The sequence below is a fragment of the Silene latifolia genome, chromosome 11, assembly GCF_048544455.1.
Source record: "Silene latifolia isolate original U9 population chromosome 11, ASM4854445v1, whole genome shotgun sequence".
Classification (NCBI taxonomy): Eukaryota; Viridiplantae; Streptophyta; class Magnoliopsida; order Caryophyllales; family Caryophyllaceae; genus Silene; species Silene latifolia.
The window spans coordinates 15,334,403-15,351,490 of record NC_133536.1 but is presented as its reverse complement, the minus strand read 5'-3'; the positions used below and the strand labels follow the sequence as shown (position 1 = coordinate 15,351,490).

The following is a 17,088-nucleotide window of genomic DNA, read 5'->3' as shown; positions in this document are numbered from 1 at the left end:
GATGGTATTCCATCAACTGTCTCATGATAAAAATCGCATCCATAGTCGATCTCCCGGGCATAAATCGAAATTGGTTTTCCGAGATGTCTACATATCTCCTAAGCCTTTGCTCGATTACCCGCTCCCATAACTTCATTGTATGACTCATAAGTTTAATACCCCGATAATTGGAACACTCTTGGACATCACCTTTGTTCTTGTACAAAGGGACAAGAGTGCTTTTCCTCCAAGCCGATGACATCTTGTTGCTCCTCCAAATCTTGTTGAAGAGCATGGTTACCCATTCAATCCCTTTCTCCCCGAAGCACCTCCAAACTTCTATGGGTATACCATCCGGTCCCTCTGCTTTCTTTGACCCCATCTTCCTTAACGCCTTTCTAACTTCACTCTTTTGTATTCTACGCACAAATTCACGATTAACCATGCTTGGTGTTACCTCTACATCCCCAAAACCTTGTTCCCGATGTCCATTGAATAAATTATCAAAGTAAGAACTCCATCTAGCTTTTATCTCGTTATCCTGAACCAGAACCTTGTCGTCCATATCTTTCACACACCTAACTCTCCCAATATCTCTCGTCTTTCGGTCTCTTATGCGAGCCAGTTTATAGATATCCTTCTCTCCTTCTCTCGTGTCCAACCTAGCATACACTTCTTGGTTAACTTTTGCACTCGCATCCCGTACGGCCTTTTTAGCGGCTCGTCTAGCCTCCTTGTACTTCTCAAAGTTCTCATCACTCATGCATTTCCCCAGAACCTTATAGCATTCACGTTTAGTCTTTATCGCGTGTCTCACCACATCGTTCCACCAAGATGTGTCCTTACTTGATGGTCTATTCCCTTTAGATTCCCCTAACACCTACCTCGCCAAATCCTTTACAACATGCTCCAATTTATCCCACGCTGCATCAATATCTTTCTCCTCGCAATCCGACCAAATATCGCTACTTCCAACCTTATCCAAAAACGCTTGTTGGTTTCCCCCTTGTAGCTTCCACCACTTGATCCGTGCCTCACCGATTATCTTTCTCTTCCTCAAGTCTCTCTTACCCCGAAAATCAAGAACCACTAGTCTATGTTATGTTGCGGCACTTTCCCCGGGTATGACCTTGCAATCGGTGTACTCTTTCCTCCACACATTCCTTACCAAAAGGAAGTCAATTTGACTAGCATTACCTCCACTTCTATAAGTCACCAAATGAGAATGTCTTTTCTCGAACCAAGTGTTCATTATACCCAAGTCATATGTCAAAGCAAAATCCAATATATATGTCACTTCCTGCTTCATTTCTCTCCCCGGACCCAAAACCCCCATGAATGTTCTCAAAGCCAACTCGACTAGTACCCACATGCCCATTGAGGTCACCACCAATGATCAATTTCTCTTCAATAGGGACTCGTTCTACAACCTCTTCCAAATCTTCCCAGAAGGCTCGTCGAAAAGAAGCATCCAAACCTACTTGGGGTGCGTAAGCACTTATAACCGTCACCACCTCATCCCCGACTACAAGCTTAATACTCATAATCCTATCACTCTTTCTCGATACTTCTACCACATCATCAATGTAATCTTTATCAATGACAATACCCACTCCATTACGACTTTTGTCTTTACCCGTGTACGAAAGCTTATAACCCCAAGGCGCTATCACCCTTGCTTTATCTCCGACCCACTTTGTCTCTTGTAGACACATTATATGCACTATCCTCCTTTTCATAACCTCCCCTACCTCAGCTAATCTCCCTGTCAAAGATCCAACATTCCAAGTACCAAACCGTAACCTACTACCCTTCCTAAAGTCACGTCCTGATTTCTTTACCCGCTCCTGACCATGCTTCCTAGATCCAAACCTATTTGACACCACACCCATACTTCGAGGTGGCGCGCCGCTTTTGGGCGACGACCTAACAACCCTTGCATATTTTTCACTATACCCGGGTCTAGAAGATGTAGCGCACCCTTGCCTATTTGATACCACCCCCAGATGTAAAGATGGCGCGTCGCTTCCGGCGACGACCTAGCAACCCCGACATACTTTTCACTACACCGGTCTAAGAAGTGCGCGCGTCGCTTCGAGGAGACGCCCAACGATGTTCAAATTCGATTCGTATCCATAAAATGTGGTAAGTTTTTATCTTACGCACAGCACCTACCGCAACCCTCCTCCTTTATCCGGGCTTGGGACCGGCCGCGAATGCCCAAAAACACTCACAGCGGAGTTCTCCGAGTTACTTGTGATATTAAAAGGAAAAAAAAAAAAAGCAATTCCCAAGTCACCAAAAAAAGTAAGAAGAACATTAGATGGAGATTCCACAAGTGTGCTTCCTAAGTACCTCTATCTCAAAATACTCATCACACATTCACACCCAATTTTACCCAAATATTCCGAAATCCTTATACCCTAACAAGTTAATTAATCAAATGTACAATTAAATCCCAATTTTTAACGACTGTGATTCGAATGTGGAGCAGTTTGATGGGTGAAGCGGCTTTAATCCGGATGAAGGAAGAAATTCCATCTTGCAGGGGCGTTGCAACTGCAAAAAGCGGAGGTCTGTCCGCTAATTTTAATTTTAATTGTTAACGATTTACGTATATTAGTTCTAACCGATTGCTAGTTGATTATCGTTACATTAATCAATCAAAGTAGTCAGTTTAAATCGATTGCTAGTTGATTAATTTGATTGTCAATTATTTATATTAGTTCAAATCGATTGTTAGTTGATTAATTTGGCGTGGTGTTATACTGTTACGTTATTCAACCAACTAGCTACACCCTCTAACACATTGAATAATTTACATTTGCTTTATTTTCTGGAAAAAAAAAAAAAAACCGTAAACTATTGACTGCGAAGTGGGGGAGTAGTTTAATTTAGGATTGTGATGTGTCACTACTTTTGAGCTAGCTTACTATGGAGTATGGAGTATTTAATACGATTAATCACGTCTTTTTAATTCTTAACGCGGCTAGTCAATTTAAGCGAACCAACCATAGTATTGCTTACCTACCTACTCGCTACCTGACTGGCTGAGTATCGTAGTACGGAGTATTATCTACCGTTAATCTATTGTTAAATTGAATATTTGCTAGACGACTTCTCAGCTTGGTTAATTGATGCTTGAAAATATTATTAGTATGTTAATGTTAATAGCTAGCTAAGGGGAGTTTATAATTAGTTGATCCTCCGTCCCAATCATCTGTTTAGCTTTTTTTATTCATTCTAAGATGTATTTTAATTAAAGATAAACAAATGATATTTCTCTAATTAGCTCATCTGTCCCAATCATTTGTTTACTTTATTTACTTGGCTAGCTAATAAAACGGAATTTTATCAACTTTTGATGCTGTGTTCTTGAAAATCTTTCTCTAATTAGCTCCTTATCATATGTTAGAAAAACCGTTTTACTATTTAACTATGTATTGTCTGTCATACATGTTGGATTTGTCGGTTTACGGAAATTTCCGCCTTTGTATCTTTTGTATTCTTTTAGTATACTTTTTGTCTGGCCTGGTTTATGAAGGAGATGGTGTACCGTGAATTGTGAGTTTAAGTCAAATAATTGTGCTAATTGGTTATTTTATTCGCGCTCTCGCTTTTTACCTAATTCATTGTTTGTACTCGGCAGCAACTTCACTATCTATTCATCTGAGATCCTCCTTAATCTTGCATTTTCAAACATCAAAAAACTAAAACTCAAAGAGTTTATTCAAGTCCCACAATCATGGATCTGTCAACATCGTTGTCCGTAGTTCAAACTATCCTTACTGCAATCCAGACTTTGGGTCAGTTACAGTCAGTGTGTTCCATTTCTAGCTGCAAATCTGAGCTTGATGACCTCCAAAACACCGTTGAAATTGTCAGAGCTGTTCTTATGGACGCTGATGCCAAGCAGGACTCGCTTAACTGCCAGGAGCAGGTGTACGTCAAAGAGCTCAAAGATGCTGTTTACGACGCAGATGATGTGTTAGATGAGTTCCTCACCCTTGCCAAGCAGAAGCAACTTAGAGGCAACAAGGTGAAATCCTTTTTTTCACGATTTAAGCCGCTTACTCACAAACTCTCTAGTAAAGTCAAAACGATTAACGACAAGTTAAACACCATTGCCACTAAGAGTGATAAGTTTAGTTTTAAAGTCGACTATAAGCCTATGAAATTTACAAAGGAGGAGACTTCTTCTTTTATGTGTGATAAAATCATCGGGAGGGAGAAAGATGTGGAGAAGATTATAGGTATGTTGTTGTCTTCTGATAATGTAGATCACCCAGATGTTTCTTTGCTTGCCATTATGGGGATGGGAGGTTTAGGGAAAACCGCTCTTGGCCAACTTGTGTATAATGATGCTAGGATTAGTGAGGCATTCAAACTAAAGAGGTGGACTTGCATTGCTGATCAGGATCAAGATCAGTGGACTTTGAAAGGGTTTTTAGGAAAGGTGGTGAATGGATCATTCATTGATGATAAAACGTCTTTGGAGGAGATACATCATGAAGTTAAGAAGCAATTGGAAGGGAAAAAATATCTGCTCGTCTTAGATGACGTGTGGACTGAAAGTTATGATCAATGGCAGCAGTTTGAAGGGTTCTTGAAGGTAGGGGGAAGGGGGAGTTGGGTAATTGTAACTACACGCTCGAAAACAACTGCCCAAATGATTGCAGGTCGTCAAGTGCATGAGTTGCAAGGTTTGTCAGAACCAGAGTCATGGCATTTGTTTGAAAGGATGGCGTTTCAAGCAGAAGAAAAAGACGATGAATTGGTTAAACTTGGCAAAAAGATAGTTAAAAAGTGCACCAATGTCCCCCTGGCTATTAGAGTGGTAGGAAGTCTTTTGCGTGGTCAATCCAAGTCTAAGTGGTTATCATTTCACGACAAAGGGTTAGATTGTCTTAGTGAAAGTAATGATACTGTGACCCGCATATTGAAGTTAAGTTATGATCAACTCAACCCTTCCTTGAAGGCTTGTTTTGCGTACTGTAGTATCTTCCCCAAGGATTGGAAGATTAGTAAGCAACTGTTGATTCAACTTTGGATGGCGCAAGGCTACATTAACTTTGAGAATTTGGGCGAGGAATACTTTCTTATACTGCTTCAGAGGTGTTTTTTCCAAGATATACTTGAGGATGGATTTGGGGGGATTGACTCTTTTAAGATACATGATCTCTTGCATGATATTGCTGAAAAAGTAGCAGGCGAAGAGATTTGTAGGTTCAGTTTTGGCGCTTCTAAAGTGGGTAAAAGAGCTCGCCATTTGTCTTTTGCGAGTAACCTTCATGCACATCAGATCTTCAATAAAACTCATATTCGTACATGCCTTCAAGTCAATTATTATTTCCCGAGGGCCCAATTACTAGCAAGTAAATCAATACTGAAATGGACATGCTTAAGGTCATTAGATTTGAGTTATACAGAGGCGAAAAGTTTACCAGAATCAATTGGTCAATTGTTACATCTGAGAAGTTTAGACCTCTCATACAGTAGTGATCTAAAAGTTCTTCCAAGATCAATAACAAAGCTAGCTAATCTACAAACTTTAAATTTATGCTGTTGTACTAATTTAAAACAATTACCAGATGATGTAAGCAGGCTGGTTGATCTAAGCACCTTAAACGTAGCTGGATGTGACGCTTTGAGTCATATGCCGGCAAACATGAGTATGTTGACCTCTCTGCACACATTGTGCCAATTTGTGGTAGGTGCCGGAGCAAGTTCAACTTCAAAGCAATGTTTTAATGGGTTGGAAGACTTACAACACCTGAATAAATTAAAAGGGTATTTGATGATTGAAATAGCAGTACTTAAAGAAGCAAAATTTGTGAAGGAAGAACATGGTGAGGGAGGCTATTTAAGGAGTAAGGAGCACCTAGAGACGATATATATGAACTTTAGCCGGAGAGAGAAGTATGGAAGGAAGGAGTCTGAGCAAGCATTGCTGGAAGAGATGCAGCCTCATCATAATGTCAAAGCATTGGAGTTGAGGGGGTATCATGGTGAGACAATGCCGAGATGGCCAGGGAGGGGAGATAACTCGGCATTGTTTAATCTCCCCAATCTTGTCACTTTGAAGATCCGCAATTGCACTGAGTTGCTCAATCTGCCTTGGCAGGTTGGGAAACTGCCTCATCTTAAAACGCTGAATATTTCTAAATTGTCGAACATGGAGTATGTGGCAAATGCGGACTCAGAAGCACTTGTCTTGGCGGAAGGGTCATCCTTCTTTCCCAGTCTTGTTAACCTCAAGATTTGTAAGTTGGCCAAGTTAAAAGGGTGGTGGTGGAGATCAGAATTAGGGTTGCAAGTCGTCAATCCGAATGACGGTGGGAGCAGCAGCCGAGATGCACATCTAGTATGGGTATCATCTCCCTGTTTTCCCCTGCTAAAGAATCTCACTATCAAACATTGCGAAAAAATGATGTCTGTTCCTTTATGCCCGCGACTTGAACATCTCGAAATATATGATTGCAGGAGACAACTGTTGTGGACAGATATAAGGAGCACAACTCACCATCAGCCATTATCGTCACCGTCGTACTCATATCCCAAATCAAAGAAACTGGTAATCAACAACTTGGAGTGGCTGAAATCAATGCCAATCGAGTACACTGAGTTTCTTTCAGAGATAGAAATAGGGATTGAGAAGAGATCGGAGAGCTTGGGAGAAATAAAGGAGTTATTTCCGACCAGTTTATTGTCTTCCCTGCGAATCCTGGCCATCAGAAGTTGCTCGAAACTAAAGAGTGTGGGAGGATGGTTGGAGCATCTTTCTGCCTTGGAGTATTTGCATATATCCGACTGTCCAAAAGTGGTGTTAGGTGGGATGTCATGGCATAACCTTGCTGCTACCCTTCATTCCTTGGATTTGAGTGGATTTAAAGAGATGGAGGAAATGCCAGAGGGGATGCAGTACTGCACTTCCCTCCGATCTCTTTCCATTTGGTGTTTTCCCAAACTGAAATCCCTGCCGAAATGGATGCCCAAACTCACCTCTCTGCAGGATCTCGACCTGTGGAGGTGTTCCGACAGTCTCATTGAAAGATGCCAAAAACCGAATGGGAAGGACTGGCCCCTCATCCGACATATCTCAGAACTTAGAGTGGAGGGAAATAAGGTTTATATATAAATTAATATGATAAAGGAAAAGAGGTATGCCAAGTAAGCTTCAAGGGGAGGGTATATCATCCACATTTCACAGGTACTAGTGAGCATAGCTTTCTCAATATTGACACATTCCTGTAATACTGATCATGGGACTCCTCTGTTTTGAAGTTCGTCAGGGTTATGTTTGGTATTTTTTAAATGGGACTCCATGGCTGATCATGAATTCTATTTTATTAAGATCTCACCATTCTTGAAGAGCTTTATAATTTATTTCTTCCTGAACCATTTTAACCAGAAATATATTTATTTTTTCTATTTTCTATGTAGATGTAGTAGTCTTTGCTCACGCATAAGTTATGTGGCTCTCTTGACTCGGTTTCTGTCAGCTGCTATTTTCAGTATTTGGCTCTATTAGGCTGTTTAATTATGTATGGGGTAATTTCTATAACGAATGTCATCGTAAACACATTGCTAGAAACATTGGACGTAAGTAAAAGTCCGTACCCTGTATTTTTCAGGTTTTCTGATGAGGAAACGGAGGATGTTCCAATTGCTAAGGTGAACGAGAACGATAGTTACTGTGCTTGAGTACTCTGTTTGTGATTTTTTGTAATTTTGGTATCATGTTCAAGTGCTTATGCTCTTAGGACAACTTATTGCACCAGTTGTTAAGTCTTCTGAGTCTACATTTGCCATGTCCTCTGCTTTTAGGCTAATAGTGGTAAGAAAAGACCCAGTATTGATGCAAAGACACCGCGTCCGAGAAGGCAAGGAAACCTACACCTCAGGAAACAGGTTACATTACTCTTCTTTGCCTCTATGCTGTTTTGGCTTTTATCTCAGGGAATTGATGGAGGTTTGAACTTTGGACTGTGTTCAATCCAACTTTATGTTACTATGACTCGGCAGCAAGTATCCGATGTGACATGAAGGCGATTTTATGTTTCACATTTCACATTTTTCTCATTATGCTAGCTTATGGTTATTTTGCCCCCATTCCGGTTCACCATTTTGCCTCATTTCTGTATAGATAATACTTTTAGGGAAAATTGAACCAACTAATCAGTTCACGGTTTTGTTCTGATCTTTGATTTCAATGGTTTCATTTGAAAATTAATAGAGTATCAATTTCCATAATATGTATAACATTGAAGAAAGACGATGCCGTAAATCGTAATGAATAAAGATGATAGATTTCAGGGCGTACTTGTTAGACTGAGAGGATCTAAGCTAATGGTATGTTATAGAGCTGGCAAGTCTGTGTCCGACCTGAACCGATTGCTACTTGATTAATTTAGTTCGATGTTACGCGTTATTCAACCGAGCTTGTTAAATTAAGATAATTCATTGGGTATCTAACTCCATATTCCAGAACACTCAACCAAACACCCCCTTATTGGTTGGAAATAAATCCTAAACCAAGTCGGGTTTCCATCTTGTTAGACTTTCCTAATTGTGAATCCGATTAATTTACTCGTTTCTCGCTTGTGAATTGTCGTCGTTTATGATTGAAAATTTAAACGTTATGTAATTGATTTATTGTGTTGGATATAAATAAGATGAAGTATAATTTGAAAGTCAAAAGTTGAGGTAGATTAGGGGTAGAATTGGAAAGTCAATGTCCTATTTTGGGCGATACTAGTAAAATACGGGCGACAAAAAGCAACTTGTACAGTTGTACTACATGCTGTTGCTGTAAACATGTGTGTAGTAGTGGAGATCTCCATTATTTGCGCTCCTAATTGCTACTTAATTAATTTCGTACTCTTAACAGTTTCTGCACTCTACCTATTCACTCTAATCTTGCATTTACAAACATCCAAAAAAACAAAAACTCTTGACAGATCTTCTCACAATCATGGACTTGTCAACAACGCTGTCATTAGTTCAAACTATACTTGCTGCTATCCAAACTTTGGGTCAGCTGCAAGCGGTGTGCTCCGTTTCTAATTGCAAATCCGAGCTTGATGACCTTCAAAACACCGTCCAAACCGTCAGAGCTGTTCTTGAGGATGCTGATGCCAAGCAGGATTTGCTCAGCAGCCAGGACAAGAATTACATCCAAGAACTCAAAGATGCTGTTTACGATGCGGACGATGTTTTCGATGAGTTCCTAACTCTTTCCAAGCAGAAGCAACTCAAACACAACAAGGTGAAATCTTTTTTTTCTCGGTTTAAGCTTCTTACTCACAAAATCTCTAGTAAAGTTAAAGCGGTTAATGACAAGTTGAACAAAATTGCCACTAAGAGTGATCAGTTTAGTTTTAAGGTTGAATCTAAGCCTATGAAATTTACAAAGGAGGAGACTACTTCTTTTATGTATGATACAATCATTGGGAGGGAGGAAGATGTGGAGAAAATTATAGGTGTCTTGTTGGATTCTAATAATGTAGATCCCCCACCTGTTTCTTTACTTGCCATTATGGGAATGGGAGGATTGGGAAAAACCGCTCTTGCTCAACTTGTGTATAACCATCCTAGGATCAGTAAGACATTCCATCTAAAGAGGTGGACTTGTATTGCTGATCAGGATCAAAAACAGTTAGACTTGAAAGGGAATTTAGGGAAGGTAGTGAAAGGATTATCAAATAGTGAGAAAATGTCTTTAGAGGACATACATCATGAAGTTAAGGCGCAGCTGGGAGGGAAAAAGTATTTGCTCGTGTTAGATGATGTGTGGACAGAAAGTTATGATGAATGGCAGAGGTTTGAAGGGTTTTTGAAGGTTGGGGAAAAGGGGAGTTGGATAATTGTAACTACACGCTCGAAAACAACTGCACAAATGATTGGAGGTGATCAAGTGCATGTGTTGCAGGGTTTGTCAGAAACAGAGTCATGGAATTTGTTTGAAAGGATGGCATTTCAAGCAAAAGAAAGAGATGATGAATTAGTTAAACTTGGCAAAGAGATTGTTAAGAAATGCACTAATGTCCCACTTGCTATTAGAGTAGTTGGAAGTCTTTTGCGTAGTCAATCCAAGTCTATGTGGCTATCATTTTACGATAAAGGGTTAGACTGTCTTAGTGAACACAATGACACCTTGACCTGCATATTGAAGTTAAGTTACGATCAACTTAAACCTTCCTTGAAGGCTTGTTTTGTGTACTGTGCTATCTTTCCCAAAGATTGGCAGATTAATAAACAAATGTTGATTCAGCTTTGGATGGCACAAGGCTACATTACCTCGGAGAATTTGGGAGAGGAATACTTTCTTATACTTCTTCAAAGGTGTTTTTTCCAAGATATACTCAAGGATAAATTCGGGGGGATTGAGTCTTTTAAGATCCATGATCTCTTGCATGATACTGCTGAAAAAGTAGCTGGCGAAGAGATTTGTAGGTTCAATTATGATACTTCTAATGTGGGTAGAAGTGTCCGCCATCTGTCTTTTGTGAGTGTACCTCATGCACAACATATCTTCAATAGTACTCATATTCGTACGTGCCTTCAAATCGAGTATCATTCCGGGGAGTGTAGAGTGGACCAATTACTAGAAAGTAAAACAATAATGAAATGGACATGCTTAAGGTCATTAGATTTGAGTTATACAGATGCAAAACGTTTACCAGAATCAATTGGGCAACTTTTACATCTTAGGAGTTTAGATCTCTCATTCAGTTTTCATCTAAAAGTTCTTCCCAAATCGATAACAAAGCTAGTTAATCTACAAACTTTAAATTTACAACATTGCGCTATTTTAAAACAAGTGCCAGATGATGTGAGCAAGCTAGTTGATTTAAGCACCTTGAATGTAGCTGGATGTAATGCGCTGAGATGTATGCCAGCAAACATAAGTATGTTGACCTGTCTGCACACTTTATGCGAGTTTGTGGTGGGTGTGAGAGCAAAAGCAAATTCAACTCTATGGCAATGTTTTAATGGCTTGAAAGATTCAAATCTAAGGCAATGTTTTAATGGTTTGGAAGATTTACAACACCTGGATAAGTTAAGAGGGTGTTTGATGATTCATATAGCAGTACTTAAAAATGCAAAATTTGTGAAGGAAGAACATGGTGGGGGCGGCTACTTAAGGAGAAAGAAACACCTAGAGACGATTGGTATTACCTTTAAACGTGGAGAGGAGTATGGAAGCAAGGAGTCTGAGCAAGCATTGTTGGAAGAGATGAAGCCTCATCGTGATGTCAAGGCATTGGAGTTGAAGGGTTATCATGGTGAGACAATACCGAGATGGCTAGGGCGGGGGGATAACTCGGCGTTGTTTGATTTCCCTAATCTTGTCACTTTGTCAATCTTCAATTGCAGTGAGATGCTTTATCTGCCTTGGCAGATTGGGAAGCTGCCCCGCCTTAAAACGCTATCTATATCAGGATTGTGGAATATGGAGTATGTGGCGGATGCGAACTCAGAAACACTTGTCTCGTGCGAAGGATCATCCTTGTTTCCCAGCCTCGATATCCTCAGTTTTGATAACTTGCCTAAGTTAAAAGGGTGGTGGCGGAGATCAGAATCAGGGTCACACGTGGTCAACCCTAATGACAGTGGGAGCAGCCGAGAAGCAAATCTGGAGTGGATATCATCTCCTTGTTTTCCTGTACTAAGGAAACTCACTTTACAAAATTGTAAAAAGATGATTTTTGTTCCATTATGTCCGCAACTCGAAGATCTCACTATACATGATTCCATAATAGATATGAGGTGCATACTAAGTCATCAGCCGCCCTTGTCATATCCCAAATTGAAGAGGCTGAAAATCAACAACTTAAAGTGGCTGGAATCAACGCCAATTGAATACTCTCAGTTTCTTGTAGAGATAGTTATAGACACTGAGGAGAGAATGGTGAGCTTGGGAGAATTAAATGAGTTTCCGGCCTTTTTATTGTCTTCCGTGCGAACCCTACTCATCAAATTTTGCCCGAAACTTGTGAGCGTAAGAGGATGGTTGGAGCATCTTTCTGCCTTGGAGTATTTAACTATATCACTCTGTCGAAAAGTGGATTTGGGTGGGATGTCATGGCATAATCTTGCTGGTAGTCTTCAACACTTGGAATTGACTGGAGTGGAAGAGATGGAGGAATTGCCAGAGGGGATGCAGTACTGCACTTCCCTCCGAATTCTTACTATTTGGTATTGGCCCAAATTGAAATACCTGCCGAATTGGATGCCCAAACTCACCTCTCTCCTCAAACTCGAGCTTTGGAATTGTTCTGAGAGTCTCTTTGAAAGATGCCAACAACCGAATGGGGAGGACTGGCCCCTCATCCGACATATCTCAAAACTTGAAGTCTGGTAGAATAGTGTCACCACTCACCAGATAGAATATACTGAAATCCCTCCGATCTCTTTCCATTGGGTATTGTCTTAAACTGAAATCCCTGGCCAAATAGATGCCTAAACTCGCCTCTCTGCAGGATCTCGACTTGTGGAAGTGTTCCGACAGTCTAATTGAAAGATGCCAACAACCAACTGTACTTTGTACATTATACAACTGTACTCTTGTATGTATACTTCTTTTATTTGATTGTCATAAACGAGTGTTTAATTAAGATTTAATTAATTAAAGGGCCGTCTTACAGTTTAAGATCTTATTCGATAATTTGTGTTAATAATTGATATGTCATCCAATTTGGTGTCGAGGTTAAAGGAAAAGAGGTATGCCAAGTAAGCCTCAAGGGGAGGGTATATCATCCACATTTCACAGGTACTAGTGACCATAGCATTCTGAATATTGACACATTCCTGTAATACTGATCATGGGCCTCCTCTGTTTTGAAGTTCGTCAGGGTTATGTTTGGTATTTTTTAAGTGGGCTATCTGATAGTTTCTTGTAGCTTTCCTAGCACCATTGCTGATCACGAATTCTATTTTATTAAGATCTCATTATTCTTCAAGAGCTTTATAATTTTCTTCTTCCTGACTCGGTTTCTGTCAGCTACTATATTCAGTATTTGGCGTTTTAATTATGTATGGGGTAATTTTCTATAACGAATGTCATCGTAAACAAATTGCTAGAAACATTGGACGTAAGTAGAAGTCTGTACCCTGTAATATTTTTCAGGTTTTCTGATGTGATGTTCCATTTGCCATGGAGAACGGTAGTTACTGTGCTTGAGTACTCTCTTTGTGATTTTTTGTAATTTTGGTATCATGTTCAAGTGCTTATGTTCTTAGGACAACTTGTTGCACCAGTTGTTAAGTCTTCTGTTGTTAAGTCTTCTGAGTCTGCATTTGCAGAGGATGGGCATGAGCGACAGCGACGATGATGTTGAGGATGGAGATGAGAAACCAGCCAATGTAATACTGCATTCAAATAAATATTTTCGTTTGTTCTTGTAGTTGCCATTTTTTTCATTACTGGAAGTTGCCATGTCCTCTGCTTTTAGGTTAATACTGGTAAGAAAAGACCCAGTACTGATGCAAAGACACCGCGTCCGAGAAGGCAAGGAAACCTACACCTCAGGAAACAGGTGACATTACTCTTCTTTGCCCCTATGTTGTTTTGGCTTTTATTTAGGAATTTATGGAGGTTTGAAGTTTGAAGTTTGAACTGTGGACTGTGTTAAATCCAACTTTATGTTACTATGACTCGGTGTCAAGTATCCGATGTGACATGGGGGCAATTTTTGTTTCGCATTACACATTTTCCTCATTATGCTTCGCTTTTGATTATTTTACCCCCCATTCAACCGAGCTTGTACGTTAAATTAAGATTTTAGGGGTTTGGAATGGAGTTAGAATCCATTGAGTATGTAACTCCATATTCCAGAACTCTCAACCAAACACCCCCTTATTGGTTGGAAATAATTCCTAAACCAAGTCGGGTTTCTGTCTGCTTAGACTTTCCTAATTGTGAATATTTGTATTAGATTAAGAAAACAATTACTCCTGTAAATACTGTATTTCCTTAAGTTATATTAGGAAATTAGAAATCTTGTATTAGTATAAATACTAAATAGACATCATCCATGCCATCTCTGAATAAATAGACATCTTGTATCATAAACCCATTTTAGAATGCAGGAGAATGATGGAGTCAAAGCATTATTAGCAATCAACAACAAAACTAGGAAAGAAAACTCAATCGAAGATCTGAGCGATGAAATACTGCTTGAGATCTTATCCAGGTTGCCTCGTTATGTCACCGCACTTCGCTGCAAAACCGTGTCCAAACGCTGGTGCTCTTTAATCTCCGACCCCTCCTTTCCTGATCAAGGCTTCTCAATCCACCAAGAACAAGAACAACAGGAACAACAACCATGGACGTCATTAGAGATTCATGATTATCATCTTATAATGACCATCGTTGCACCACCGTTTTGCGAAAGTCTGCTTTGGTCTCCGTCTTTTTCTCTAAACCTCCTTCCGAATTCCAACGAAATCCATTCTACTTTTAGAGACCTGGTTTTGTACAGTAAACACGAGGGCTCAAAGGACGTAGGTCAGTACTACGTCAGCAACTTATTAACGAAACAATGGATTACTCTTCCTCCTTTTCCAACCAACGAAACACCCTCATGGGCCGGTCTAGTTGGCCGAAAAAAAGGGGCCGACTTTAGAGTTGTCGTTGCTCATTATTCCGTCTCTTCTAAACTTTATGATGACGAACATCCTTTAAAATTTGATAACCTGTTTATATACTTATCAGAGTCCGGGGAATGGAAAAGAGTAACTGTTGAAGTCGCTACCCACCCCGATTTTTTCGGTTATGGTAGTATTTGTGGTCCACGTTTCAGCAACGCATGCGCAGTCGTTTGTAAGAGTATGGTGTGCTTTTGTTGGTTAGGGTATTTTGGTGCCTTGGATCCGTTCCAAGTGACTCCTACTTCTGACAGGACTTTGACGGCAACGAAACTGCCATCCCCTCCAGTATCCGGAGGAAAATTACTAGAAAGCTGTGGAAAATTAATATCAATGAGTACTTCGCTTTCCCTCAACGGGTCAAATGGAAATCACGGTGACATTACCGTGGGATATCCATTTCTTGTGTGGAAACTTGATCTGAAATTCCTCGAGTCGATTGAAAATAGGAAAAATAATGTTGTTGAGTGGGAACTTGTATCGAAACTTGAAGGTTGTATTGCTGATCAAGGATCATTGATAGAACAAGTCATTAGAGGCTTTGGATATGAATTCCTCAAATCGTTCGACGTGCACCCAAATAAAGAGCACTTGGTATACTTAACAATGTCGTCAATGCATGGTGAACGTGGTCGGTTATTGTTCATTTGCGATACTAGGCTAAAATGCTTGAAGGTTTTGCCACAATTACAGCCGTGCTGTAAGTTTTTTTTACCTTGTCATAGCCTTCTCCAAGGTTGGCCTACGCCTATTTCAATTCCAGAGCATCATCGGTAAGAACGATTAGTTCACCGTAAACGCTCTCGGTCTCGAAGCTACTGTATTAAGTACCCCGTATCAATTAATTACGCCTATTTTTTTGCTAAATTAACAACATTATAAGAATCGGAGTCTTTCGTTGTTATATTATGTTTTGTTTCCTTTGGTTACATACATGCATCCAATTAATTACGCCTATTTTTTCCTTTGGGTATAACGAGCGCTGATCGCCTGATCATTGTTAAACACAAGGTAGAACACAATAATAACGAGATGCCTAAAGTAACTTGGGAAAGAACGAAAGATAAATTAACATGAAAGATTTCCATTTACTTTTCCGCAACTAGAGTTGTAAATGATTTAGGCCGATTCGTAGAGCCTTCGGAATCAGCTCGGCCAAAGCTCGGTTTAAAATCGGTCAAGAACGATTCCGAGCCGAGATGAACTAAATCCGAGGCGAGCCGATTAGCTTCTACGCTCGTTTCATTTATTATTTGTTATTTAATTTTGACATATTATAATGGTTTTTGTTCTTAATAAAATAGGAGTATTATTTTAGCATTTATGATAATATTGGATAAATATTTTATATTTACATTTTTTCTTAAAATATATTTATTTTAAATTTTTATTTTGGTTTATAAGTTAAAGATATTAAAGAAAATTACGATATAACCGAGCTCGACTAGAGCCTAATCCGAGCCGAGTCTGAGTTCAAGCTCAAATTTTCGAGCCAATGCCAAGCGTACCCAAGCTCGTGCTCAAATTGGCTCGGTTAAACCCCTACCGACAGATCATATGACTCACTTCATTATTAAGCCAAACATATCAATTTAAATACAAAATCACTTTTATTTTGATCAATATTAAGCTTAATAATTTTCGATTCATCAATTTAATCAGGTCAGTATCGAGTCGGGTCAATATCGGGTCGGGTCTGGGTAGGGTTCAGGTCACTGATCATTGGGTCATGTCGGGTTACGGGTCGTCGGGTCGGGACAGTTTCGGGTCACTAATCGTCGGGTTACGGGGCGTCATCGGGTTGGTTTCGGGTAGCAATATTCTCGGGTTCTGTCGGGTCGGGTTTGCTCGGATTCGGGTCGAGTCAGACTTGTCAGCTCTACCTAGATCTGGCAAAACCAACCCGACCCGAAAAGGTTGACCCGAGACCCGAAATGCAACTCTCTCAAGTGTGACCCGACCCGGACATGACTTTTTTGTTGACCCGGAACAAACCAGTTCCGAAAAGACCCGATCCGAAACCACCGGACCCGAAAACGACCCGACCCGACATAACACAACATTAATTGAATTAAAAAAAACTTAAAATGACTAATTCAAAGCACACTTAATATTGTTAATGTTAAAAATAAAGAATTAATTATCAAAACTGAACTAAAAATAGGTAATAACACTAAACGTACTTTTTTCTATCTTAGTGGTTAACCGAAAATGACTTGAGTCCGAAATAACCCGACCCCCTTTGACACGAAAATAACCCGACCAACATACCTGAAGACACCCGAAACCCGAATTGACCCGACCCGAAATAAGCCGATAATATGAGAGGCTCGAACTGACTCGACCCGAACCCGACTCGTTGACCCGTTTTGTCGGGTCCTCTACTAACAGTATCTCATACCGACAGTTGAGACAATCTCCTTCGCGATACTGAAGGCAATCTAATAGGTTAATCCC

General features: G+C 40.0%; 1 protein-coding gene across 11 annotated transcripts; it reads left to right on the top strand.

The window, feature by feature from the left end:
* The first annotated feature begins 2,259 nt into the window (after positions 1 to 2,259).
* Positions 2,260 to 15,410, top strand: LOC141611169 (disease resistance protein RGA2-like). 11 transcript variants are annotated; one of them, XM_074429630.1, is made up of 8 exons: positions 2,260 to 2,553; positions 7,614 to 7,653; positions 7,807 to 7,890; positions 8,940 to 9,247; positions 12,465 to 12,551; positions 13,288 to 13,347; positions 13,437 to 13,520; positions 14,074 to 15,410. In XM_074429630.1, exons 4-8 carry the CDS (start codon positions 8,954 to 8,956, stop codon positions 15,406 to 15,408), a joined length of 1,860 nt encoding a protein of 619 aa, XP_074285731.1. In that variant the 5' UTR covers positions 2,260 to 2,553; positions 7,614 to 7,653; positions 7,807 to 7,890; positions 8,940 to 8,953; the 3' UTR covers positions 15,409 to 15,410. The 11 variants fall into 11 exon arrangements, 9 of the variants coding, with proteins under 9 accessions (XP_074285731.1, XP_074285734.1, XP_074285738.1 ...); XM_074429633.1 differs by lacking the exon at positions 12,465 to 12,551; XM_074429637.1 differs by lacking the exons at positions 8,940 to 9,247; positions 12,465 to 12,551 and adding an exon at positions 3,896 to 4,018.
* The last annotated feature ends 1,678 nt before the right edge of the window (positions 15,411 to 17,088 follow it).